The sequence below is a fragment of the Sebastes fasciatus genome, chromosome 4 (genome assembly GCF_043250625.1).
Source record: "Sebastes fasciatus isolate fSebFas1 chromosome 4, fSebFas1.pri, whole genome shotgun sequence".
NCBI lineage: Eukaryota > Metazoa > Chordata > Actinopteri > Perciformes > Sebastidae > Sebastes > Sebastes fasciatus.
In genome coordinates this window covers 23,995,123-24,022,724 of record NC_133798.1, presented here as the reverse complement: position 1 = coordinate 24,022,724, position 27,602 = coordinate 23,995,123, and the positions used below count along the sequence as shown (strand labels likewise).

Genomic DNA, 27,602 nt, shown 5'->3' with positions numbered 1-27,602 from the left:
TTTTAAGTGCATTTTTGAACTGTTAGTTGTTATGCTTACATTCAATATTTACGTCCGCATCAATACTTTGTTAGTATGGCATACATATATACTGTAGAGGCTGATCATGTTCTGGTACTCTGGGGCGCGAAATGAGACTAATCTTATGTTGAATAAGCTGAATGTAGCTAATGACCCTTAACAAAGAGTCAAGTATATATTATGTATATTAAAAAAATAACACAAAATCCCATAAATTTTTCTGAAGTTATTTTAATTTAGAAAAATTTAATAATATATTATAAAAAAATGCATTTATTTATATTTATTTTTTCATTTATATAATTTTTCTCTGATGTATAACTTGAATATGCTATTCATTATGTAGGAGTTCTTAATAATTGGAGACGACTATTAAATCAGCATTATTTGTCTAGCTCGGGACCAGGGAAAGAATTCATTAAATTGCTTATGCTCCATAGTATTCTAATTATGTCTGTGTGAGTCCTTTAATCTGATGATTAATTAATCGGAGAAAAGCTTAATGGGGTATTATTATGAGAGTGTACTACTAAAATGTGTCGGTTAAATAAAATTAAACAGCTTCATAAAAGGAACAGAGCTGTGAGAGCTGTGTGCTGTAACGCCGCCCATTATGATGAGTAAAGTTTAGCCGTTGGACAGTAACAGTCCGGGCAACCAAATGGCATCAGAACGGCAATCCTTAACACCTTGTCAGTGCAGCCCCCCCATGGGGCGAACGGGCTGATACAATAACTGCCTCTGTGGCCTCGGCCCAGCCACATCTGCTACTCCAGGGCCCTGTGTGTTTGGAGATGTCAAATACTTTCAGGCTGTTGTAAGGTGTGAACTGGACTGGAACAGAAAATCTTGGCAGGGGGCTCAGCAGTTGAACAAGGACAAAGGACACCGTCGGTGATGCCGTTGTAAAACTTCATCTTTAACTCCCCGAGCTTGTTTAAACTGCTCATCTTTGATGAGGTTAAACAGAGTTCTTAACCCTGCTATTTGGTGAGGAAGGGAAAAAATAGCTTCACTGAAGAGATCTACTGTTCGCGCCAGTCCAAACATCTGCAGGGAAAGATGAGAGGATAGTTTCTCTCTCTGTCTTTTCCCTTTCTTTGCTCTGCAGACGAAAGCAAGACGGCAAGGTTCCCAGCTCTGGTATTTGGCATGGCAACACTGAGATGGGAGCAGGCGCCTGGATATGTGATTTACTCTGAAGTCTTTGCCTCCTGCCCATGTCTGTACTGACACTAGTTACCATTGTCTTCTCATCTGAGCCTACTCAGCCATAGCTGCTCTGTGAGCTGCCCGTCTTTTGTTCTAGCTTCTTCCCCCACAAAGCTGAGTGCAATGGCCTGTCGGCCCGCCTGGATTATTCATGAACAGCGGGGACGTGTGGCTGTGTGTTGTTGGAGGGTAAAGGGAGGGATTGGGGGTTTGGGTGTGTATGGAGGGAAGGGGAGGGAGGGAGGGTGGCAGTGGCTCCCAGTAGAGCCAGTGCATGAGGGATGGCCCTAAATAGTCTTCCTTTAGGAATGTGACGAACAACTCAGCAGAGGAGAGGGGGTTGGACCCTGGCTGGAGCAAATGTACTTGTTCCTCTTTATTTAGGTTTATATGTTGGAGCAAAGTTGAGATTATACATCATATTACGGACTCCACAAGTTGAGGCATTGACAGTAGAAAAGATTCAACTGTCAGCCCCGTGTCAGTGTCACATGCAGACGAGCAAGTGTCCCAGAGAAACGCATTCATTATTCTTATTCACTGTCCCCAAGCTTTGTACAGTATGATCAACAATTCCACTGTGACTCATTTGTTAAAAACAAAACGTGTGACATCATCCCTTTGCGCTCTAAACCCATTCATTCTTTCAGTGAGCCCGGATGGATGTGGATGTTCCTGTGCTTGAGGATCTGTTCATCGAGGGGGGTTGGTAGAGACAGGAAAGCAAAACGAAGGGGGGTGGGGACTGACGGGAGTTAGTGTGGGGACATGGGGATGGGCAACTGTCGAGCATCCCCCAAGGTACTGCCTGTTATGCCAAGCAGAATCAGTCTTTTTCCAAGAGGCTGGGGCTAATCTGTCAACCTCAACAAACACTCTCCCGTCTCCCCTCCCCTCCCCCGACACCCCACGCCTCCTTACTGTAGGTGCCTTCCTCTTTATACACAGAGGGATGGAGGTTTTAAGTGTTAGGCCACTGTTTCCTCTTCGCAATATGTAAACAAAAACTACATCACTCCGTGTTTGTCCGTATGTGGATTCCCCCATCTGAACCTTGCCTAATTTGCATCAGATGGTGCCAGTGTTTGAAAATTCCCCTTTACACGCTGGTTATTAGACCTCAGATGCACTGACATCAGTAATGTGTTTCCCCTTGTTGATACCTAGCCTGTTTCACCGCAACAATCCCACAAACCACTTGGAGCGTTGCGCTATATACTCCCATTACTGGACTTTTCTCTCCAGCAGGCAGTCTGTAATCCTTTTAACAATTCACAGATTGTGCGTTGGAAAGTCTCTCCAAACCTGATTAACTTGCAGGGAAACTTGGAGAAAGAGGGGGATATCCAAAAACATGCACCGAGATGTGGTGTGTGTTAAAATCAGGTTGCATGGATTGAATTGGTGAGCCAAATAGTGCACTCAATGTACTGTCAAATAACACACAGGTGTAAGAAAAGATGTGTTTCAGGTGATTTAGCTTTGAGTTAAACATCCCCATTGCTGATGAAAAATATAAGTAGAATATATTAGAAGACTTCAAAATGTCCCTTTTGATATCTAGGCACACTATGCTTTATGTGGGGTCCTTGGGAATTATAACTCTAGGGATCACAATAAGACTCTTTCCTTTTTATGCATGCATCTTTCACCACAAAACTAATAAGGATTACATAAGCCTTTTAAAGTGTTTAGTAAAGTGTAAAGTTTAAAGTCTTTAAGTTTAACAATAGCTCTCTGGTGTTGGTTTTAAGCTCTTGGCGTTAAGCTTCCTCACTACCATACACAAAAACACTGCTCATGCTTACTTGCAATGTTGGTAATGCTCACATCCTGTTGTGCAGCATTTTTAAATACATGAATAAAATGTTTGTGATAAGACTCCTCAGGGGCCAGCAGCAACACTTTATAAACTATTTCCTTATTGTGTCAACTCTGTTTTCTTTTTACAACACCAAATGACTAGTCGGATAGTTGATAATCGACAGGTTTGCACGGTATGATTGTAACAATTGTCAGAAGTCATTTAAATGGTAACTTCCTTGTAATTATCTAAATAATTAGAGATCTTAATGAATCCTGGTTTGAACCTATTTAGGTGGCAAAATGAGGCTCTTAAAGATATTGTTGAAATTAATTATTTTGCTAAAAAAAATAAACATTGTGAAATATGTGAATATTACAACAAACAAGAAAACTGACTATGAAATGTAATTAACTGTCTAATTTGACACAAACCGCCAAAGATCTCCACATGAACTAGACATTTTTACTAAATGAGAGCACCACACTGCCATCAATTACACAGAGCATAATTAGCATTACACTTAAATGCGCACACATGACATCGTTAGTTGCGTTTCCTCGTTCAAATTGAGTCTTCCAAGGCTTTGCTTGCTGAGTTTTGGGATATCTAGCCTATTACTCAACAACCAATCAAACAGTATTTACATTTGCATATTCCCTCAGTCACTTTTTTAAAGCAGCCTGTGTTGTTGGTGTGAGTTTTTCTCGCTGCCGTTTCCCGTTTCCCAGGGTGACGGTTACATCTTTCGTCTTATTGGTTCAAGATTAGCTCGGAATGTAAACAAACAACACAAAGCCACAACAACAACAACTCTGTGTGTTTCAAATTCAAGTATATACTTGTATATTGCAACCTTTAGTCACACTGCCTGCCCAGCTTGTGCCATTGATTTCTGATCTTTAACAGCAAACTCTTGTAACCATAAAATACTGAAGCGAAAGAACACAATAATGACAGAGGAGCTAAGTAAAGAAAATTCCTCTTTAACTGCAGGATCTCATGAGGCCTGTTCCTAAAATATACTGTATGATCCAAAGATCCTCAGGCCAACTAGCTCTGCATAAACACAGAGTGCCTCAGACGAGCGGAGAACACAGAGACTTTTGCCTCGCTTAACACATCTGGATGAATAGAGCGGCGTGTGCCCTTTCAGAAACACGTGGGACAACTCTCCCTCTCACTGCTATGCCACTGGGAGAGGACGGCTCTCAAACCGCATTCCTGTTATTGTTATTCTAATTAGCTTCCAGGAAAAAAAAAAAAAAAGGAGAGAAAAAAATGCACACATCCACACTCGCACACTCGCACACTGCAAAAAGCTTATTTGCAGTGCGAGCGGGAGGCGAAGCAAAGCGGCGTGGTGGCGGGGGGTAGAGTCAGAGCAGCCGTGTGTGAGATAGAGGCCCTGATGTCTCCCAAGGACTCAGCCAAGGCATGGGGTGAAATGGCAAAATAATCAAGAGGGCCGGCGGGAGGGAGCCCAGGGGAAGCTCAGCCTTCACACACAGTCGTCATGAGAATATCTTTAAGAGCTCCTCTGCATTCCCCTCATCCCGGCACCGCTGCCTTTATGTGACAGCTGTGCACATAAATACAGACAGGGCCGTAAACAAAAACAATTACTCTGGCAACTGCAATTCAACATTTATGAACTGAGGAGGAAATGAAACCGATGTCACACCTGACACAGCACAAACACAGAGTATTCAAATGTAATGCCCGTTTTTACGACGACATTCGCTCGCGATTACGCTCGTAAAAGTTATGTTCAAAATAATACTGAGCCACTCAATAGTATAACACAACTTTGCAATGTAATAGTCGAGATACAGTGCTCACTAACACATACAGAAGTGAGTGGAAACATCAAGAAAAAGAAGTATGTGCTTTTAAATAAAAAGCACTGTAGCAATAAAACACATTTCCTAATCAATATGCACCCTGCTGCGTGGATCTAAGAACTAGCACAAGTTTCATTTCTTACTAAATGGATATACATCCTGCCAACAAGCAGGCGGCGTTGCCAGTACTAAAGGAAAATAAGCACTAGGATGTGAAATTCCTGGCCATGGGAACGCAGACAAGCTCTGAATATATTCCTTAATCCCTTGTGAGTATTTCAAAGTAATCCAGAAATCTAATTTCTTTTCAACTTCCAGCTTTTACGAAATGTGAAAAAAAGAGTGTCTCTTTACTTCTTATTTCTTTATAGTTGCATCACACTCTCATTTTTTTTAATTTTCTGTCACTACTCCAGACGCTAGTTATTGATCAAACCCATTCAGTTGACTTTCCTCCAATATTACCCAGTTTTAAGTCTGTTTATACCTCATTTAGATGAGTTAAAAATAGCTAGGTTTCAAAAGCAGAATTTCTTTTATTGTAATTTGTAAGTTTCACAGCAGCCTTGAACACTAGTTTCAGAGGCATCTGGGAGCCGGTGTCTTTCATCGCATGATTACAAGCTTGGCAGACAATTTACAATAGTAGGGCTAAATGCCGCAGGGTCAGAGAGAAAGGCAGCCGAAAAACCTCAGCGTGCTATTTCTCGATAGCAGCCCTGGCCCCTGATGCCGCTGAGCCCTGGAGTGACGCCAGGACAGTGATTTGAAGAATTCCTCTGGTTTTTGCGGCTCTGGAAGTGCCCACTTTACAGAAAATGTGACATGAGCGAGGACAAAGATCAGAGAGAAGCAGTCGTGGCTTCTGTGATGGAGCTCTACAGCTGGCATGTGTCAGTTGGACACAAACCTCCTCACTCGCTACACATGACCTATTGAAGTTCATGCTGCTTTTCGGGGAATGGTTGAGCTCCAGCAAATACTTATTAAAAAGTAGCTACATCTGTGATGCTGTAAACATCCAACCTGGAGACACAGATACTGGGTATCCTCTCGGTCTGTTGTATGCCAGACTGCCATGTTCACCAACATCCTCCCCCCACTAACGGCTTAATCTGGCCTCCCCCCACCACCAATGGTTGCAGCTACCTCATTAATGCCCAATCGTCCAGCTCGGGGACTATTGTCAGAGGGGGAGGGAGCCCGTGCTCGAATTCCGCAAAGCAATTTGAATATGTAATGTGCCAACCGAGATATAATCACCAAATCCCATTCAGTGATTAAAGAACACTTAAATTGCACTCACTTAACATTTCTTCACAGAGAGACTCTCATAAACAGGTTAATCTGCGGCTCGTTTTACAGATGTTTCATTACATGTTTACATTGTGTACTTGGACACATTTTGCATCCTGCCCAGCTAAAAATTCCACCGCTCATGTATCATTCCCGTATTTCTAATCTTTCATGTCTGAACGGAGACAACAGGCGCAGAGACATGGGGGCTCCCTGGGGTTTGCCAACCCCCCCCGCTACCTCCTCCCCCTCCCCGAACAAAGCTTCCCCAGTTGCAAGCCTGACCCAGTAACCTGGCTAGCAGCCTGGAGGTATAGCGTACCCTGTCTTAGGGGCTTCCAGGGTCCGTGTGAGCACACAGGGCAGGCATTTGTGTACAGCGCAAAGTCACTTTCGTCAATGCAATCGGCTCTTGCGGGGATTAGAACAGCTCCTTTTAGACGGGGCCGATTGTGCGGTAAATGTGTAGTAGCAGCCCGGCTAATCTGGCCGGACACAGGCATCTTTCTTTACAGACGCTTCAGAGGAATGCCCTCTTGCTTTCAGAGCCAAGTATTTTTGGAGATTATGTACTTCGTCACTGTAGGGCTGGGACGATACACCTATCTCCCGATTCAATACTATCACGATACTTGGGTGCCGATTCGATCCGTATTGAGATTTTTAAGTATTGGGATTTTACAAGAATCGTGATTCGATATTACAATTTATTGCGATTTTTGTAACAACTTTTTTAACACTAGATCATGGGAAAGAGTTAAATCATACACTTCTAGGGACTTAATATATCCAAATATATACAGTATATATAGATACAATAAAAAATGTTTGATTTTCAGCATGTGTGTAGTCAGATGTCCAAAAGTCAAATATATTTGTCATTGTCAGGATTTCAAAAATCATAGACTAAAGACATTTCCTTCACAGATTAGTGATATTTTCTTTTTAATTTATAAGGGACATGTAATGTTTTATACTTCTGGTGAATATAATCCAATCAATCTTATTTCCATATATGTATTTTGCATATACAGTTCCCTTATTTTGAAAACCAGATGTAGTCCCATGTGTATACTTCCGCTAACTTTGCCAAGTCCGTCGATAGCTTTCCCCGTTAGCTCTGTTCTCTTTATACATCCATGGTCAGCTCCATCGGGGCCATTTTAATGCATTTAACATAAATGTCAGTATATGGGTGCTCTACAGTCGTAGCGTCGGCTAATTTGACCACGGAGATGCGAGTGGCGGCAGGCTTGACCGCACGTTACCGCAATACGATAACGTTTATGACAGAGTTAGCATGCAGCTTTAGCCGTGATGTCTAGCTCTGCTTTTCCTGGCAATGTGTGAAACCCAAAGTGTTTCCATACTTTACTGTATGTGTAGTGTTTACCACTTTGGATTTAAAATGTGAGGGTGCGGGTCGTATCTACATAGAACCTTCGCCGTTTTCTACTTTTTTGTTACGGCTCGCAGCGGCCGACTGCGGTTTGTTTTGGTTGACAGATACGGAATGGATATGACGTCATGTAACTCTGACTACAACAATAAAAGCGGTTACTTCCTTATACCTCTGCATAGACTCAAATGAAGCAAATATATTGATTCTGGCATTAAAAAATCAATTTCAAAATCGTAAAAAGAAAATTGAGACACATAGGTGAATCGATTTTTTTCCCCCACCCCCAGTATAAACACATACACTCACCGGCCACTTTATTAGGCACACCTGTTCAATTGCTTGTTAACACAATAGCTAATCAGCCAATCACATGGCAGCAACTCAATGCATTACGTCATCTAGAGGTGGTGAAGACGACTTGCTGAAGTTCAAACCGAGCATCAGAATGGGGAAGAAAGGGGATTTAAGTGACTTTGAATGTGGCATGGTTGTTGGTGCCAGACAGGCTGGTCTGAGTATTTAAAAAACTGCTGATCTACTGGGATTTTCACGCACAACCATTTCTAGGGTTTACAGAGAATGGTCCGAACAAGAGAACATATCCAGTGAGCGGCAGTTGTGTGGACGAAAATGCCTTGTTGTGATGTCAGAGGTCAGAGGAGAATGGGCGAGTGGTTCGAGATGATAGAAAGGCAACAGTAACTCAAATAACCACTCGTTACAACCAAGGTATGCAGAATACCATCTCTGAACGCACAACACGTCGAACCTTGAAGCAGATGGGCTACAGCAGCAGAACACCACCCGGTACTAGCACCGGCCACTTTATTAGGTACATCTTGTACCTAATAAAGTGGCCAGTGAATGTACAGTCCAGGCTATTTGACACAACATAGTATAACTGAGCCAATTAGTGACACCTTTCCCTCAGGCTCTGGTGCATTCAAAGCAGCCATATTCTCCACGTTAATCACTGGGTCTTTTCAGTTTTAAGAAACAAAACACTCCAAGGCAAAATCCTGCAGTCAGTGAATGTTTGTCCTCTTCATGGATGCATGTGAGCGCCTACTGAATGCTTAAGAATCACATAAGATGTGCAGAGGAACTGTCACAAGTGCGCTCCACACAGCAAATCAGAACTAATTAGAGCATTCAATTTCTGTGGCATTAGGGAGAGCATGCAAAAACATCTTACCCCCTGGCTCCCCTTGAAGCAAATCGCTGGCTGATTTGATAGTGATGCCTGAGGAGAGAGAGAGAGAGAGAGAAAAAATAAGAAAGTGGTCACTGACTCAGGATTCATGTTTAATCTAATAGACAGCTTCATACATTATGAGTGAAAATATATCGCCATCGTTCCGGCTCTGCTCAGTGGATTTCTCTAGATAACCGCAGTCTGGCTTGACGAGACGAGGCTTGGTAAACTTTCCTCATTAAATGCCAAAACGTTACCATAATTGCCATTTCCCATCAGGCCTTGCCCTGATGAATTGCTGCCATATTTCTATATCATTAAGTCTCCAGTTCAGGGGCTTCTGGCCCTAATCTTCAGAGGAATGTGTGTGATTAATCAATCTATAGCCTGCAGAAAACTTTGCTCGTGTCACTCAGTTTTCTGAGTGTGTTTGTGTGTTTCAGCTGATTGTCCCTCTAAATGATTATATAAATAAAAGCTACAACAGATCCCAGAGGAAATACAAATTATATTTTTTTAAAATGCACTTTTTAAAAGCCCTCCATGCTGTGGTTTATAATTCCAAGACCACGGTGTTAAGCACCAGAACATCATATTGTTTCTTCCCCCCCGACCGATAAAGAAATATTGAAATCATAAAAAAACATCTGCCTTTGAGGCAACATGATACATAGTTAATAGATGGAGACAATTATCTGTGAAGTACAGCTGTGCCCGTGATTGACAGCGCTCTTAATTTATTATTAATGGTTTGGGGAAATGTCTTCCCTATTGAAGAGTATTGTTGTGATTTTCTTCATCATCTGTTAGCTTTTAATATTGAATGGAATAATAAATATTAAAGCACATGATGTTTGTGGAAACACAGCCATAGGGCTAAATCTGATGGTTTATCACAAGTGGAAAATAAAGCCGCTTATTGTTTTATATGATCATTTTAAATAGGACGATAATTTATTAATGTATGTATTAGCCATTAATAAGAATTTAAATTTTGGGGTTGCCAGGTTGTGACAAATACCCTTTGCCTGGTTTATGCTCCTTCAGCTGGAGCATTTGAACCACAATTCATTTATTTATAACTGCAGACATGATAGCTTATTAGAGAGAGACCCCCTTGAGTTCTTAATAATGGATTACCAACATTTATAACTGCATTACTAAACAATAGAAATTATAAACACCAGCCAAAGGGATATTTTACAACCTGGCAACCCAAAAGTTGTTGTTAGTAAAGTAGCCATTACTTACAATAATGAACCCTTTATATAAAGGGTGCCTTTTTAGAAAGTGGTACAGATTAATGAAATACAGGATCAATAGAAGAAAAAAAATTAATCAGCAACTGTTTTGATAATTGATTCTTAGTTTGAGTCATTTTATTAAGTAAAGTGCCCAAAATTCCCCTCGACTTCTCAAATGTGAATATTTGTTGGTTTTGGAAATCTACAATGACAGTAAATTGATTATCTTTGGATTTTGGACTGTTAGTTTGACAAAACAAGACGTTTGAAATCCGACTTTTTCAGTCCAGATACCGATAGCGATACCTGGCTTTTGAGTATCGGCCGATACCGAGTACCTATCCGATATCAGTGTCTATAGATATAAATGTAGTGAAATGTTATTTATTATTAAAATAATAAATCGTACACCAACAACTTGGCAAAAGAAATCTTCAAAATTATCAGGAATTAAAATTCAGGTGTAAATCTTTTTAATGCAACAACAAAACTTAAACAGGAATTAAAATGTCAGTATATAATGTACAGTATATAGTATACTGTATATTGAATTGAATAGATCGGCCCCATTGTCACTGATATCCAGCTATCTGAGTCAGTATCGGCCCGATAGCCGATCCGGTATCGGTGCATTTTAAGTGAAGAACTTCAGCTTTGTGAAATTGTGAAATGATTAGTAGATCAACAGAAAAATTACTCTGCAACTATTTTGATAATTGATGATTGTTTATGGTTTTTTTTTTTTTAGCAAAATGGGCAAACTTTAACTAATCCTGGCTTGTCAAAAATAAATATTTTCTAGTGTTCTAAGTCATAAGCCTATATGAGAATCAATTGAATACATTTGACAAAATTGTGGCATTTTTTCTGTATTTTCTGACATTTCATAGACCAAATAATTACTCAATTACAGATAGAAGCAGCAATAATCTGATATAAAAAGTCTCAGGGACTGTCTATTTTAGGTTTAACAAGCCTGTCTCCTCACGCACACAACACATGAAAATCATAAATAAATCATGTCTAATAACATAAACTCTTTCAGGTTGAGGTTCCTGTGTGAGTCCAGTGGTCAAAAACAGTATTTTCTAGGGTGGTCTTTGACTTGGGGAAAGTTTTTCTCAGTATAACCTCTCCTGGCTGCTGGCTAGCTGCTGTTGGCCTGGAGGAAGCTGTCAGGCTGTGTGAGCTCTGAGTTTACTCTGCTTCACAGACCAATGAGCTCTGGAGCTGGGCGGGCTTCCAGGCGTGTAAAGGGCAAAAAACAATAATACACAAGAGCACAGCGACAACTTGTCGAGCTCTGCCACCGACTAGAGCTCAGTCCCACATCCAGGTCTATTTATACTGTGATCCAGGCTCACACAAACACACAATCTGTTTTTAACCCCAAAACGAAAAAGAGCCAGTCCTAAACTGTGTGACTCTTATCAAGCAAGCATATTGCTCCAGGAAAAGACCATTTGAATAGACTAAATTATCTCGCTCTAATCTAATGGACCATATAAAAGCAATAAAAACAGATTCAGAGCAGTCCAATAATTTGCTTGATAGCTTGTTCATTAATTTATTCCCGAGAGCAAAAAACAGACAAAAAAAAAAAAACAGCTTTTTTTTTTTTTCTACATTTAATGACTGACAATCATCTGTGTTCGCCCATAATAACCTGAATAATGAATTTCAGATGTAATGTCTGCATGGAAAAAAAACAAAACAGAAAAAACAGCAGGCTTTTATAATAAAGCTCAGGGCATAATAATCACAAACCTGTCATATGGGAACTTTAATAGCTTTTTTTCTGGGAGATTAGGCTTTTTGGTAAACAAGCAGACAATTGAACATAGCCTGAGCTTCTCCTTTTTTTTTTTTCGCACAAAACAAATTATACTCAGAGCTTAAAAGAGAGAATTTAATGAAATCCCTTCATTCATCAAAGCCTCATATGATCACAATAAATCAGCCTTTCCACTGTATAATAAAATAAACCAACATTTATCAGCCACCTAGTCGATGAGATCTGAGCTGCTGAACTGTTTAAACTTTTTCTTTTTCTACCATAAAGGATTTTCCCAAACAGAGGTTTTACAGTTCCCGGAGTTAGGAGGCGATTTAAAGAGAAAAAAAAAATGAAAATATAGCTAAAAAACACACACATAAGCTGATGATTTGTCTTACCTTCAGGTTCTGGTAGGCTTCCAGGGTCCGGATGGCAGTGTCGGTGAGTTTGACGTGATACAGAGTTTGATTCGGGGTGTTTTTGTTGATTTGGCCACAGGAGAGCCCATACCGATGCTCCTGTCTCAGCGCTGCCATTTCTACAACTGAAGGCTATTGGCGACATACTGCCTGCTACGTCACGGAGGAGAGAGAGGCGGTGGGCGGGGCTAACACACACACACACACACACACACACACACACACACACACACGCAGACACACGCAGACACACGCACACACACACGCACACTCCAATACACACAGACGCACACATTAACACACACACACAGAAACTATTTTACTTTCGCTTTTCAGGTCACACTCCTTGTTGGTCATTTGTGCCCTCGGAGTTTCCAGCCTGTATTTATCTGGTCTTTTTTAATCTATTTTTTGTGAAATAAGTGTCACTCCTCCAAACTGGAATTTGGTAAATGCACTCTGTGTGTTTCTGCAGCACACACACACACCTGCAGAAGGAGCATGTATGAGTGTGAATTGGATGGCATTTTCTAAACAATATTGTTATTTATTTGTGCTGTGCAGAGAAATAAAAAATTGTAATAAAAACAAAATGAAAAACTTTATTTATAAACAAATAGTCAGTGGTGGAAGTCTGGAGATCATTTAAATTCCCAATATACAGTGTATACTAGAGGGAGATTGATTGGTTTGGCCGATTAATCGGCGCCGATAGGCATAGGTGCAGTTTGAACATTAAGGTTGAGGGTTCACAAAAAATAAATCTAGAGGAACTGTGATGACAGAGGCTTCGTTTACACAAAAATGAATAATAAGGCTCCAGCACGTGCATTTTTTATATCAAGACTAATATGTCCAGTGAGTGATAGAATAATGAGAGAATTACCATAGAAACCAAACTCACAGAAATACAAAACCCGACAGTAAACCAGAAATGAGCCTTGTAGGTTCGTTGATAGACCAACAGTGGTAAGTAAGGGATAATGTACAGCGAGCCGGTCATTGTTGTGAAAGAATCCCCGAAAGAATTCCCTCGCTGTACATTATCCCGCTTATTACACGGCTACTTACTATATGAATCTATAATTTGACACATAAACGGTCCGCTAGAGTCCGACATCAGAACTGCGCCCATAGCAACGGTCTGCTATCCATAGCAACGGTCTGCTATAAAGAAATAACAGACTGTAGAACACCGTGATTAACCAATCAAAATCGAGTACTCAACAACACCGTATAACAATGACATGTAAACACAGAGAGGTCTAGTGTATTGGTATGCTGTGTGTATTCTACATATTACTCCTAACTGATTGTGATGCGAGCGAGCGCCAGCGACAGAATCAGCTTGCTTTGTTTTCTACTGGAATGTCCTAACTGGCCGTGAGTGACGCAGCACTTTGTTTGGAGCTGAATTTTTGTCGGACGCTGTTTCTATTTATTCCTGTCGCTCGTTTTGAAAGCGCCGCAATGGATGAGGAACGTCTGAATCGTGAAGCTGAAATGAGTTATCTATACGATAACTCCTCATTTCACTACAAAAACCTACCAGTCACGCGGGGACGCACATCACCGTTTTACACGGAGGCTCCAAACACATAGTAAACGAAGAGGGGGGAAAAAAAAGTTCTTGAATATATAACGCAACACTATCAGCTCTTTGTCCACGATACAAGACGGGGAGGAAAATAAATCATTCACTGGTACTTAAACTTGCTTACTGTACTAATTTGGTGTTCTTTCTTCCAAATAATCCAGCCACATAACCATCCATTCATGAAAAAAAATCACACACTTTAGATCCTCCTTACCCCGGGAATATGCACAAACATTAATGGTTTGCAAGAGTGGTATTTAACAATGCAACAAGACGCGCAGCAGAAGTAATACTGGCCAGTCATACTGTAAGCTACAGAACAGCGCATCTCCCACTGTAAATAAATAGAATATATTCCAACAATGTAATCCATGAAATCACACTTCTCTTAATAATGATTAAATTCGGAGTGACAAGAAACTGATTTATTAAAAAGTAGCTGACTAGGCTGCTGCAGAGTTAAAGAAGATATCGGCCAATTAATCGTCTATCGGCTTTTTCCTGCTCCAATCTATCGTTATTATATTAGCCTTTAAAAATCCCCTATCGGTCGACCTCTGGTATAAACAACAATATAAAAATACTCCATTACACGTAAGAAAAAAATACTTGAGTAAAAGAGGTATTTACCAGAAAAATTGACTTTAAGTATTATGTTATATTATTATTCGGCTGCACTTAGCAATGTCATCATTGATTAATGTGCAGATTATTTTCTCGATTTACTAATTACTTGATTTTGTCTGTAAAATGTCAAACATAACATATGTGTAAAATGTCTTGCTTTGTCCGACCAGCAGCCCAAAACCCAAATATATTCAGTTTATGATCAAATAAAAAATGAGAAGCTGCAAATCTTCACATATCAGAAGCTGCAATTGAGATAGTTTGGCATTTTTGCTTTGAAATGTGACTAAAATTATGAATTGATTATCAAAACTAGGTGTTAATTTAATGTGTTAGCAGCATTTTAACGCTGTCGCTTACTGGTATACATACTTTACATGTATGCCGTAATCACGCATCATATCTTTTAAAGATTGTCATGTGTTTTAATTAACATATTAATCTGAAATGTACAGTAACTATAGCTGTCAAATAAAAGCAATGGAGTAAAAAGCAGCTGAAATTCCTCTCAAATGTAGGGGAGTAGAAGTTAAAAGCAGTTTAATGCAATTACCCAAGTAAAGTGAAATTATCTCTAAAAAGCTTGTGAAAGAACGAACTCCAAACACATGACCCCTTTATTCGCTGTGTGTGTATTATCTCTCTGTGTGTCAGATAAATTAAAAGACACATATGGAGTTGAGATTAATTTAATCCCTGATGGACAACATGCTGAATGGCTGTGGATTAAAGAGTAGCTTCACGGTCAGTAATGCAGTGTTTGTTTACAACTATTATCGGTATTACATTAGTCTTAGTTCTGCTCCTGCAGTGACACGAGTGCCACATACTTGATATAATGTGTGATAATTTGTTATTTTTTTCATTTTCTTTGGTAAAACGTAGTGATGAATAACTTTGTTGCAGTGGTACAACAACGTAACAACAGGGTGACGTTTCCTGTGCCATTCATTTGCTGAAAATGAAAGATTCATCACGTCTTGTGACCTTTTAATCAACGTTTCAATCCTGTTTCAAGCCCAGAAAACGTAATCTTTTAGATTAATGTATGACATTATGAGATAAAACACATTAGAATTTTAGAATATGAACCTCACTTCAACCCGGCTAGCTCAAAGTTCCTTCATACCATACATGTTTTTACATCTAAATCGTAGTCTGCTGAATTTAAATATGCACCAATGAAAAGAACAAACTCTTCCTTTCACTGAACATGACAAAAGCAAACATCATTTAATTACCTTCATGGGTTAAAAACATAGCAATGTTTTCAGTTGATGTGAAACATTTACCCTCCAGCAGTTTTACACCATAAAAACAGTGCATTTAATCTGTAATCTAGTGTCAGTTTTACAGCCTCAGTGTTCACTTCTTAAAAAGTGAAAATAAAAATCTCCCGACGTAACGCAAAGCAAATTAAGTTAGAGCTCCTGAGATCTTATTGGTAGATTGTATTCATGGAAACTGTGTTGTGGGGCACGACGGTGAAGTCATTAAGAAGCTTACAGACGTTCTGGCAGATTAGGTTTTTCTCTTCTAATCCTGCAGATTACCACCGCACTAGCCTGCTGCCTGTGAGTGCTTCGTGGTGCTGCACAGTTTCTTTACATTGATCATTTTTTGTCGCTGGACTATGTAGACTAAGACGGACACAACCAGGAGTGAGACGAGGTCAAAGTGCAACAGAACTGCAGAAACTACGCAGCTGCAGGAGGGACGAAGCTTCTTTTTTTTTAAAAACCTGTAGATGAAGCCAGGATTTAGGGCTTGCATTCTGAGTTGGATTTAATGAAACACAACATGGATTTTTGTAAATGTTGCGTCATAGATATTTTCTTTGTTTTGACAGTGTAGCTGGAAGAAGTTGGTTCACAACAGAACGACTAACCTGAACCTAAGTGGAACATTGGCTCGGACAAGGAGGATCATCTCTTTTGGAGGCTGGTGGTGTCCATCGCTCTCCGCAGTGAAATGGAGACGGAGCCATGTTGTGAAGATCACGAAGACCCCGCAGTGGAGCCTACAGAGCCTGTGGTAGGAGAGGCCGTTTCCAAGCTTGCTGACGGGGACAGTCGCACCGAGCAGCCCTGTGGGCCGGCAGAGGAAGGCGAGGAGCCGATGAGTGGGAAAGAGAAGGCTCAAACAGCGAGCTGTGCAGGGGATAGTAAAATCACCGAGATAAAACCCCCATCTGATCCTGAGAAAAGTGGAGGGACAGAATACAAGGAGCGGAGGAAGCTGAAAAAAACAAACAGCTGGAAGATGGTGCGGTTTCAAGACCCGTCAACAGCGGACGATGTGTCGGAGAGAGACAGCTCAGCCGAGGGTCTCTTTCCAGAATATGTGATGGTGGAATGGACTTCTTCCACCTTTGAGGAGCTGTTCAATGCAGACAATTGGGAGGACATCACAGGTGAGGAAACATCAGTGAACTGCTTAGAGACCCACTTTAGACTTGGTATTGGCAGGTATTCTTGCAAAAATATCCCTAACTTATCAGTACCTGTGTTTCTCATTTACTTAACTCTAACCTTTATATTTAAGTTTGGATTGAAACCACAAAAGAAGAAATGAGACCAAAGTGTACTTGAGTTCAAGCTTGGCATTTCTGAGCATGTTTACCAACAACCAGCAGATTAACCCCGCCTCCTCCCACATGACCCTTCTCTTCTTCCTCACGCAGAGGACCGGTTGTTGAGGAAGAAGGTGGTGGAGTCCAGGGCCTCGCACGACCCGGGGCCCACCTGGGGCCAGGAGGTCACTGTGAAGATGCAATGTGTCCTGGAGGACCGCACCGTGGTGGAGAAGGACTGCAAGCTTGTCTTTGTAATCGGAGAAGGAGATGTAAACCAGGTTAGAGCTTTTAACCCTTCATTTTCTTGGACAGGGTAGTTTATCATGTTTACATCACACTTCAATGGTGGCCATTTGAGACTATGAAAATAGGTAAACAGACATGCTAGCAGCTCTGTGAGGCTGTATTTATGTACCATGCTAGCATCACAATGACAATGCTGACATGCTGATGTTAAAGGAACAGTGTGTAACATTTTGGGGGATCTATTAGCAGAAATGGAATAAAATATTCATAACATCTTTAGTGTTTAATCACCTGAAACTAAGAATCGTTGTGTTTTTGTTATCTTAGAATGAGCCCTTCATATCTACATAGGGAGCGGGTCCTCTTGACGGAGTCTGCCATGTTGCTCCGCCATGTTTCTACAGTAGCCCAGAACGGACAAACCAAACACTGGCTCTAGAGGAGAGCCTTTAGCCTTTTTACGTTACCTGAAGGCCATCGTAGTTCTCCGACACGCTTGTGAAACTGCGGTAACGTGAGCTGCAGGGTACAACATTGTGGTGCCGCCAGCCGCCGTCTGACTTCTGTTAAAGTTCTGTTATTATTAGGGCTGTCAAAGTTAACGCTATGATGACGTATTAACGCAAATTTGTTTTAACGCCACTAATTTCTTTAACGCATTAACGCAACTTGCGATTTAGCCTGGCGGCTCTTCGATCTGTCGGAGATACTGGTATCATATGAAACTAGAAAAACCTGAGGAATCCATTGGTACCAACCACGTCATACTAGCTTGTCGCGAAGGAGGCTAAATAACGCTTTAAACTTGCGCTAAATTTAGTTTATACAAATTGTTTAACACCACTATTTCTTTAACGCATTAACGCTGATGGGAATGTCGTTAGTTTGATAGATTTTGGTGATGTCAGAGGATCACCAAAATCATTCTGAATAATCCTGTGGGATAACACAAATATATATATGTATATCACATTTTACGACAACCCGTCCGATAGTTGTTGAGATATTTCAGATTGAACCAACTGACCGACACTACCGTCCCTAGAGCTAGCATGGCTAAAAAGCTTGTCCACATGCTTGAAACTTGTAGTTCATCATCAAATGTTTTAAGGACATTGAAATGCACAACACAAAGTTATGCTTAAATGTACGTAGTGTAATTTATGTAAAAAGCTCAGTCAGTCCTCTAAACAACACGTTGTGTTTTGACACCTGTAGGCCCTGGAGGAGTGTGTCATGTCCATGCAGAAGGGCGAGATCGCATTACTGCTGGCTGATTCACTGTATGCCTATGGACTTCTGGGAAGGTAAGGATTCTCCTGTTATTGTTGTTTAATGGTAAACTATTGAATTAAGGAGCATGTTGAAGCAGAAACTAGACTAGTCCAGTTACTATTTTTTATCTGGCCCAGTCCTCTTGTACCTGTTGCTGTGGGGGCAGCCTGGTTATCCAGGGGTAGCGAGGTTAATGAACCATAAACAGGAGCAGATGGCTCCCTCCTAACACCATTCAGAGGCAGCCTATCAATGGTGTGCTTGTAACCTCACAACCTATGGGAGGACACCACTTATATTACAGCCAATGGCTCAGGTTTATGACCTTTACACCATTAAACAGCCAGTATCAACACAGAGGAGATTGGTGTGTCACTGACGAAAAACCCATTGTTTATAGTTTTAATGTTTACTTTAGATAACCGGGACACGTGACAACGAGACATTAATGTACCACAGTGATTTGATGAGATTGTATATACTGATATATCATTAACATATTGTTTTTTTGGGGGGGGGAACGTGAAAGCAAATGCGTTTAATGTGATTTAAATTGTTCACTGGTTGATGAGGTTGTAGCGAATATAACTGTATATTAAGCTCTTTCATAAACGGCAAAATTGTGGCCATTAATTTCATTCTGAAAGTGATTATATCAACGGTGCCAGTGTTTATGTAAGCCCACACCCATTAGATTAAATTAAACTTTATTAGATAGTTTCCACCTAGAACCATGTGTGCTCTACGAGTGGACAGCACAACATGTTGTCAATATATAAAGCCGTAAAAAATAAATTATTTACTTGCATTTTGGAGGACATCAGCTGTGCAGTCATATCCATTCAGGTACATGTAGGACATGCTGTGCCATTAACAGAGTAGCTGTACAGAGGAGAAATGCATAAAAACAAACCATTATCATGTGGCAGTAAAAGCCTTAAAAAGGTACAGGCACTGAAAGTAAAACAGTCTGTCTGAACATTGTTGACAACATAATGTTCAAATGTGCTGAACATTGTGTTGTGAAAGCGTTTTTGTCTCAGTGTGCGTACTATACTGTTTCCTCTGTGTGTGAGGTCCTGTTTGTTTTATGGAGCTCTGTGAAGGGGTGGACGGGACGTGGGGTGTGCGAGGTGAGAGCGAGGAGTCTCCGAGGTGTTGTCTAGAGTCTCGCCCTCTGCTCTGTCGTGCGTGTAGAAGGAGACAACGGGAGGTTAGTTAATGATTGTTTTGATGCAGCTGATTAGGGTGCTGTGGGAGTCAAATTTAGCCCTACCATAAGGTAGACAATCAGAGCTTCATGCCAGCTCCCTTAAAACATGATTCAGTTACTGAGGTTGCTGGTTGCTCTGAATGGGATTTTCTCCAGTCACTGAAGTTAAATGCATTGTTACAACATGATACAACTAAACTCAAAGCAAAAACAGGTCATCCAATAATGGAAAACCTTTGTGAAATATATTTATTTTCTTTTCTGGCCGCGAGTTAAGTGAGAAAATCGATGCCACGTTCATGTCTGTATGGTAAATATGAATCTACCGCCAGCTAGCTTAGCTTAGCATAAAGACTGGAAACAGGGAGAAAACACCCACACGCACATCTACTAATGTCGTATCTTGTTTGTTTAATCCGTAAAACTGAAGTGTATAAACAAGAATTTGCCGTTTTGCGATACATTATGTGCCAGACTATTTCTTGGCAGTTGCCTGATCGCCAGTGGAAACTCACAAGTCCAAAAGTCCAAAAGTATTTAAACAAGATAGATGTTATCATTTCTAAAATTCACAATATGTTTTATCTAACACATTTGGTCCCTAGTGGCTTGGTCCGAGCCGCATTTGTTTCCCATTCACAGAGCCAGGGCTGTGTACGGACACCGAAACTTTTGTACAATATAAGTTCATATTTAAGTTGTCTTGGCAACGTATCTTAAAACATTAGGCTATTTAATATGCTATTCAAAATTTATTTATTTGGCATATTTTCCAACGAACATTTTGGCCACGGACACATCTGCCTGACAACTAGGCCTACACATGATACAAAAAAAGCTGGCAATTGCCGGCTGACGTACTTTAAACCCTGGTCACGGTGAAGAAAAAGGTCGGAGACATAACTCCCTGTATAACAGTTTTTACGCTCTGGTTTTTGTACAGATTTAACAGAGTTGCAAATAGGCAGACTTTTGTTACCTTAAGATAGAGCCAAGCTAGCTCTTTCCCCCCGTTTCCAGTCCTTTGTGCTAAGCTAAGCTAACCGGCTACTGGCGGTAGCTTCATATAACACACAGACATGATAGTAGTGTTGATCTTTTCATCTAACTCATGGAAAGAACGTGCATTTTTTCATAAAATGTCTAACTTTTCCTTTAAGCAGGACATAAAAGCTCCTACCTTACCATTCAGGGAAAATCTCATTAGCCTCTGTCTGTTTTCTGGCAGATGCATTGATTGAACTCTGCCAGTCGCCTGTTGCAAACCGTGCTGCTAAGAGCACTTCACAGTTATTTATCAGAACAGTGTGCAAAGCCGGTCAGACAGTATGATTCAAGAAAAGCACAGTGGAGTGGTGTGTTAGCTCGTGTGTGGGTGATGGGCTAGCTGCAGCGTCTGATGTGATCTGAGCTGCGACTCCTTAAAAAGGTGAATACAAGGATAATGAAACCTCTGGAGGATTTAGCTGATTGATTAGAAAAGACAAGCCGTTCGGGACTGTAAGAAACACTGACGTTTTTCCTGTGACATTAAAGCCTTTGAAAGTGGAGTTGTGACGAAAGACATCACGCTGGCCTATTGGAGGAACCGCAGCATGCGTCAAAGCTTTTCCCCACTGAGACATACTGCTTAGTCCGAGACACAGACCGCCTCCCCCTCAGTCAGTAAGTCATTATCGGAGGGCAGTGGACGCTTACATCTGTTGATCTCTGGACAACTTTAACACTCATCAACCCTCAAGGGGGTCTGCCTCATCAGCCCTTCACGACCCCAAAGTCAACAACATTAAGTGTCACTGGCAGCTGTTTTATTTTCTGAATAAAACTAAACTTGACAAACAAGAAACTTAATAGTTAAATGAGCTCCATTATAAACAGTGCATGCATTTGTTTCTAGCCGTATGTGAAACGCCACACAACACATTTATGGACTTGGTGAGGTTACATTGGCCGGCTGTCAACAAACATAAACAGAGGCTTAAATCACGGTGCTGGCAGCGAAGGTGTTGGTGTACTTTTACTAAGTTGGCACAAACGAGAACTACCTCAGTGCAACATGTTGAAGTGGAGTTAATTAGACCACTGGGATGTGTCATAGTTAAATTAATAGTTTAATCCAAGTCCAGATGGACAATGTCAGACAGTTAATCATTCTACATGTTGAATAACGTGTCACGAGGGGTTTGTGTGATATTCATGATTAGTACTGAAGTTTATTTATACATTGATTTATAATCAAAACAGTTTGTACAAGTGCGTTATAGAAAAAGAAAACGTGTAACTTATACACTCAGGACACAAAGATAAGCATCAACAGCATGTGTTTTTGCTCTTGTGTTCAAAATGGAAAGCCAAAGCTTCCTTCAGTGTAAATCAACCCCAAATGATTTATTGGTAAATTGAAACCAACAAAACATGTTGAAAAGGTAAACTGGAGTAAAAAACGCAATCTGTCACCACTGTACACTAGGGAATAAAAAGATGTGAATTAGTAGAAGTGGGAATCACCAGAGGCCCCACTATTTATTTACTTATTGTGATTTTAAACATTTTGCGATACGCTGAGTATTGGGATTAGATATATTGCGATTTATGACCTTTTTCCAACTGCAAATTATGCAGTTTATCAACATCTGTTTTTATCTAATAAGATACAGAGTTTTCATTCACATTTTTTGAGGTCAGAGGTCAATGGACCCCTTTGAAAATGGCCATGCCTGTTTTTCTTTGCCAAACTTTTGCCAAACTTTTGCCTAACTTTGGATGTTTATCTTTCCTGACAAGCTAACATAGTTGGTACCAGTGGATTCCTCAGGTTTTCTTGTTTCATACGATACCAGTATCTTTACTCTAGCTTTAAAACCAAACCCACTACAACCTCTGCAAGACAGAATAGTGGCCGTCGGATTGTTAAGAGGTCAATAGTTTATATAATAAAAGATCGATACTTGACGTCTGTGTATCAAGACAATATTGCCATGCAAAATATCGCGATACTATGCTGTATTGATTTTTTCCCCCACCCCAAATTACCCCACAGTCAGTCTCCAGTATTTGCCAAAATGAAAAGACCCAACACTTTTAAGACTGGACTGTCACCTTGTTTATTTTGGCATTTATGCCTTTAATGATATTTGACAGTGAAGAGATGGACAGGAAACGTGGGGAGAGAGAGAGAGAGAGAGAGAGAGGGTTGTGACATGCAACATGGGTTCCCCAGCTGAAATTGAACAGGAGACATTGCATTTATGCGGTATGCGCATTAACCATTAAGCTATCTGGCGCTCAAACAATGCAGAACTTAAAATACAAGTATTTTGAATTTGATTCAATAACAAATAGTGCAAGGAGGCAAGGCTCAGGTTAATATGTTTTTTTTTTTTTTACTTTTACATATTTTTTACATTCAGAATATAATGTTTTGCATTAGTTAAGTCTGGGGTTATGCATGAACAACTTTATTCCAGGTCAGATGAGGTGCGAAGAAGGGAAGTTCCTCAATTTGGTTGTAATTCTATGTTGGAAAACGCTATATTTAACAGCTGAATTTATTTGTCTGAGAACAACTGACTCTGAACTATCACAGTATTGTTGCATAATAACACTACTTTAGGAGCAACGGAAGTCAGATGGCGGCTGGCGGTACCTCTGTTTAACACTCTGCGGCTCACGCTACCGCAGTTTCACAAGGGTGACGGAGAACTACGCTGGTCTTAAGGTTATGTACAAACCCAAAAGGCTCTCTAAAGCCAGTGTTTTGTTTGTCCGTTCTGGGCTACTGGGCGCACTCCGTGAAGAGGAACCGCTCCCTATGTAGATATGAAGGGCTCATTCTAAGCTAATGAAAACAAGATTCTTAGTTTCAGGTGATTATACACTAATGAAAACATAATATTATATTCCATCTCTGCTAATAGATCCCCAAAATGCTACACACTGTTCCTTTATTTCCTGATGAAATGATATCAGTGTGGTCAGCTCAGCTTAGTTTAGTGGGACATACATGTGAGGGTCACCTGTGAAGTAAGGAAAACAGATTTTCTTAATGTTTCTTTTTTTCTCCGTAGTAACATTAACAGAAAGAACTGAACAGGACCCAGAATTGAACCCTGGTGTATCCCAAATGGAATAACACAGATTAATAAATTACAGTAACTGTGAACCGAACAGATTACCTGCAGATACAGAGAACCACAACATGCAAGAAGTAGATAATCACCTACTAAACCAATACCCTTTTAATGGAACAGTGAGAGACACTGTGGAGACACACCAGATGGCTATCATTGTTAGTTTCCGAGGGGAGGAAAACAAACAAGTCCTACTGTGGGAGGAGGGAGAGGAATCTCCCTCTCTTTTTGACCCCGGGTGAGGTGAGCCTTATGGCTGTTGGAGCCTTGATTACACCAGGCTTACTGATCTGGCAGCACAGTGGCAGGTTGGAGCAAGTTAAGAGAAGCTTGAGTTCATGGGAAAGTACTGTAACGCTTAGCTCGATGATTGATGGTTATTGCATAATATGCATCATCTGTTAGCACGCTGTGCAGTTTAATGCGAGCTTGTGGTTTTTTTGTTTTGTCAGACTGCCAGGCTGTCATAGCGTGCAAGTAAATACAGTAGTGTCTGATATTTAGAATAGTGTAGGTGTGAATGCATCAAGGTTGATTTGATTTATTGACAACAAAATATATTTGGCACGTCGTCGTTGGCTTCATTTCTCAACACCGGATGTTGCCGCTTGGTCTGCACCAAAGAGATGGACAGACAGAGTCACGTCGCTAGCAACAATAACAATAAATAATTTTGTTCCAGCAAGCTGACAAGGTAAAAAAGTATTTCAATTATAGGGCTATTTAAAATCAGCATGGTGACACTGGTTGCTATTATGTCATCATTATGTCAGACAATGCTTTCATCTAGAGTGGAATGTCGTCAGGGCGAAACGTGGAATAAGGTCACAATTAATAGCTTCTATCTAATTGTTAAACATTTGATTGGAATCTGTGTCATTTTTTAAACAAAATATGAACTATTTACCCAGAATGAATAGACGTCATTGATCAGTGAAATGTCTTCTCGGGAGTGTGCTAGAGGGGAATCTTTGTTGACACTTTGTTGCCTCTCCCCGCGGCCTCCGAGACACACCCATATCCAGCGGGGAATGCAGCTGAAAAAGGTAACCGTGACATTTCACAGAGCAGAAAGGCACGCCAACTGAGAGATTCACAGAGCAAAGTGGCAACAAGAGTAAGTGTCAAGCCAGAAATGGGATCAATGGGATCAAGTCTGATGATGAGTGAGGATACTTGTAGGCGTAGCCACCTTTTGAAAGATGTGAGAAATGTCAGTGATTCAGTTGACAGAAGGCTGGGCGTTTGGGATTACGGTGTGTTCTTCCTCTTCTTACAAACCATTCTCTCTCTTCTTATCACCCAATGTAACACGACACAGCCAAGAACCGGCAGTTCTGCTTTTCATTACGTGAAGCACTCACCAGTAGACAGGTACGGTGACTCACCCTGCCACAGAGTTGTACTGGTTGTCTGGCACTTTCATGCACACGAGCCCTCCTTCCCTGACTCCAGATACGTACGCATGTTGTCCACACATAAATGCTGTGAGAGTTCCTCTCTGTGCTGGAGGTAGTGTGACTCACTCTGCAGAGCCACCTGGGTCAAATGAATAATGTGACCTTTTGAGATCTGTGGAAAACACAATGATGAATCTGAACCTCCACATTGGTGTTTCCAATGCAACAATTAGTTTTGGAGTAACTGTTTGCAATCAACGAAGGATTCCAGCAACAACCGGTTGCATGGTCATGTGATCAAAACAAGTTTGACTGTAGCTTTTGGCCTCTGTGTGTCTCTTTCCTGGCACAGACATAGGCTGACAAGAAACCACACCCAGACCTCACGCTCCAGGAGCAGGTCGGCGAGCACCGACAGCTGTAGCACGCTCCAGATAAGATCAGGCTTAGCTCTCAATCAGCATGCGTTCTCCTGTTCGCCACATTAGTTTGAAGCATCATCTGTTGACCTAAAGTTAAACAGAAATGTATGAATTAAATCTGAACAGAGTAGACTCTTTGTTTTACCTCTGAAAACTAGATGGTGGGTTGTTTTGGCACTCAGACCGGTGTTTGAACTGTGCATGTCCCTCATCTAATCTCCCTGGATGTTTACCTTTTTCCCCTACCGCTAGCAGGCTTATCTCTCTCATCGAAACAGCCTCGTAATATAGCTCTGCCCTCACTTATATCTACTTCTGCTTTCCGTGGTCAGGGGGTATTTAGTGGGACACTAAATCTCTTCAACTGAAATGTGCTTTTATTGGATTTTAGGTAGACGGTGTATTTTTAGAGCAGATAACACTTGGTGGAGTAAAGTTGGCTTTGTGTTACATGACCACCACGCGGATCAGAGCTTTGTTAATGTTGTTGTTTTAGATTGACTTTGCTTTGTTTTGCATTCATTTATTTTTGTCCCCTTTTTCTCCCACTTTGGAACGCCAAATTTGCAATTGCAGTCCCTGAGGGATGATGTGTGATTACAATAGAATTAAAACCCACAATATTCTCAATTTACTGCAGGTAAATGTAAACACGCGGCTACATAAGGCAACAGATGAGAGCAAACAGGACATTAGTCAACATAATACAAACTGCTTCCCATTGGGATTGACACGGCAACACAAACAAACAAATCTTATCTTAATGTCATATTGCTGTACCTTTTTTTTTTTTGTTATTTGACATTTTTTTGTTCAGGTAGCCTATTAATCCATATTAATCTAGGTATTATGTATATTAGAATATGTATATTTAAAACTATTTTCTCTTTTACAATCCGTGGAGACCGTCCAGCTCTGTCATGCCCCCTCAGTCCCCCCTGTACACAGACTCTGGCGTTAATGGCCATGTTCTCCAATTTTTCACCAGCCAGAGATGAGCTTTATCACAAGGGTCATGGGGAGGACTCTCGCTAGCTTCACATCTGCGAACCCAACAAATTACGCAGATCCTTTACTTTAGTTGTAAACCATAAGGTTACATTTACATTCAGTGTTTCTCACCCATGTGTGTCCTTGAGGCCAAGTGTTGTACGTCTTCGTCATAAAACCGTTGCAGAGCCAATTTTGGAAATATTGTAAATCATCTGCATTTTCATCTATGTTTACTAGCTAGCCCTCTTCCTCTTCGCTCTTCTCTTTGTGTGTTTGCGCGTTACCGCCACCAACTGTTGGTCACACAACCGTGTGTGTCTGATTTGAATATATCATGAATATATAATGTCTAAATTAGAATATAAGCACTCAACAAACAATTTGATTATTTGAAAATCTTCTCTAGCTCAAAGAGACTACTACGTCTAAGTACAGTTGCTAGCATGGCTGAAGACCCTGTTTTCTTCCCCAATACTTTCATCACTTTTCATATATGAGTGCAAAGATTGTGCCAAAAGTGCGCCGTTAGGCCAATTTGAACAATTATTGCGTCTCGCCCCTCTGTACATCAACAACAGACCGACCTTGACTCTCTCTTGTATGACGTACCCATGGCTTTGTATTCATAGCTGCTTTCTATCTCCCTCGTCATTGCTCAAAAACAGAAGCTGTTTCTGGGAATCTTTGACTTTCAGGACCACCCAGTACCACTCGACATTTGTGGCTCAGAGAAGTCACTTCTTATTACGATTTTTACAATTTTCAGATACACATTTCAAACTACAGAAGATATTCTCTGTAACGTGAGCTCAGGCAGACCCATGAACCCACTTTATGTATTTTGCCAGTAGAATTGAAGCAGATGGGAGAGTGGAGGGGGCAAGACTGTGACACACTCATACGGCTTGTG

At 40.8% G+C, this 27,602-nt stretch overlaps 2 protein-coding genes across 2 annotated transcripts in view; one reads left to right on the top strand and one right to left on the bottom strand.

The window, feature by feature from the left end:
• LOC141766294 (RNA polymerase II elongation factor ELL) overlaps positions 1 to 12,407 on the bottom strand; it is a 29,214-nt gene extending 16,807 nt beyond the window's left edge. Inside the window, exons 1-2 of the mRNA XM_074632999.1 lie at positions 12,194 to 12,407; positions 8,775 to 8,822 (exon numbers count right to left, since the gene is read on the bottom strand). Coding sequence (XP_074489100.1) covers positions 8,775 to 8,822; positions 12,194 to 12,331 — 186 coding nt within the window. The 5' untranslated portion in view covers positions 12,332 to 12,407. The remainder of the gene's footprint in view (positions 1 to 8,774; positions 8,823 to 12,193) is intronic.
• fkbp16 (FKBP prolyl isomerase 16) overlaps positions 1 to 27,602 on the top strand; it is a 71,818-nt gene that overhangs the window by 24,889 nt on the left and 19,327 nt on the right. Inside the window, exons 2-4 of the mRNA XM_074633000.1 lie at positions 16,288 to 16,851; positions 17,122 to 17,291; positions 18,478 to 18,566. Coding sequence (XP_074489101.1) covers positions 16,410 to 16,851; positions 17,122 to 17,291; positions 18,478 to 18,566 — 701 coding nt within the window. The 5' untranslated portion in view covers positions 16,288 to 16,409. The remainder of the gene's footprint in view (positions 1 to 16,287; positions 16,852 to 17,121; positions 17,292 to 18,477; positions 18,567 to 27,602) is intronic.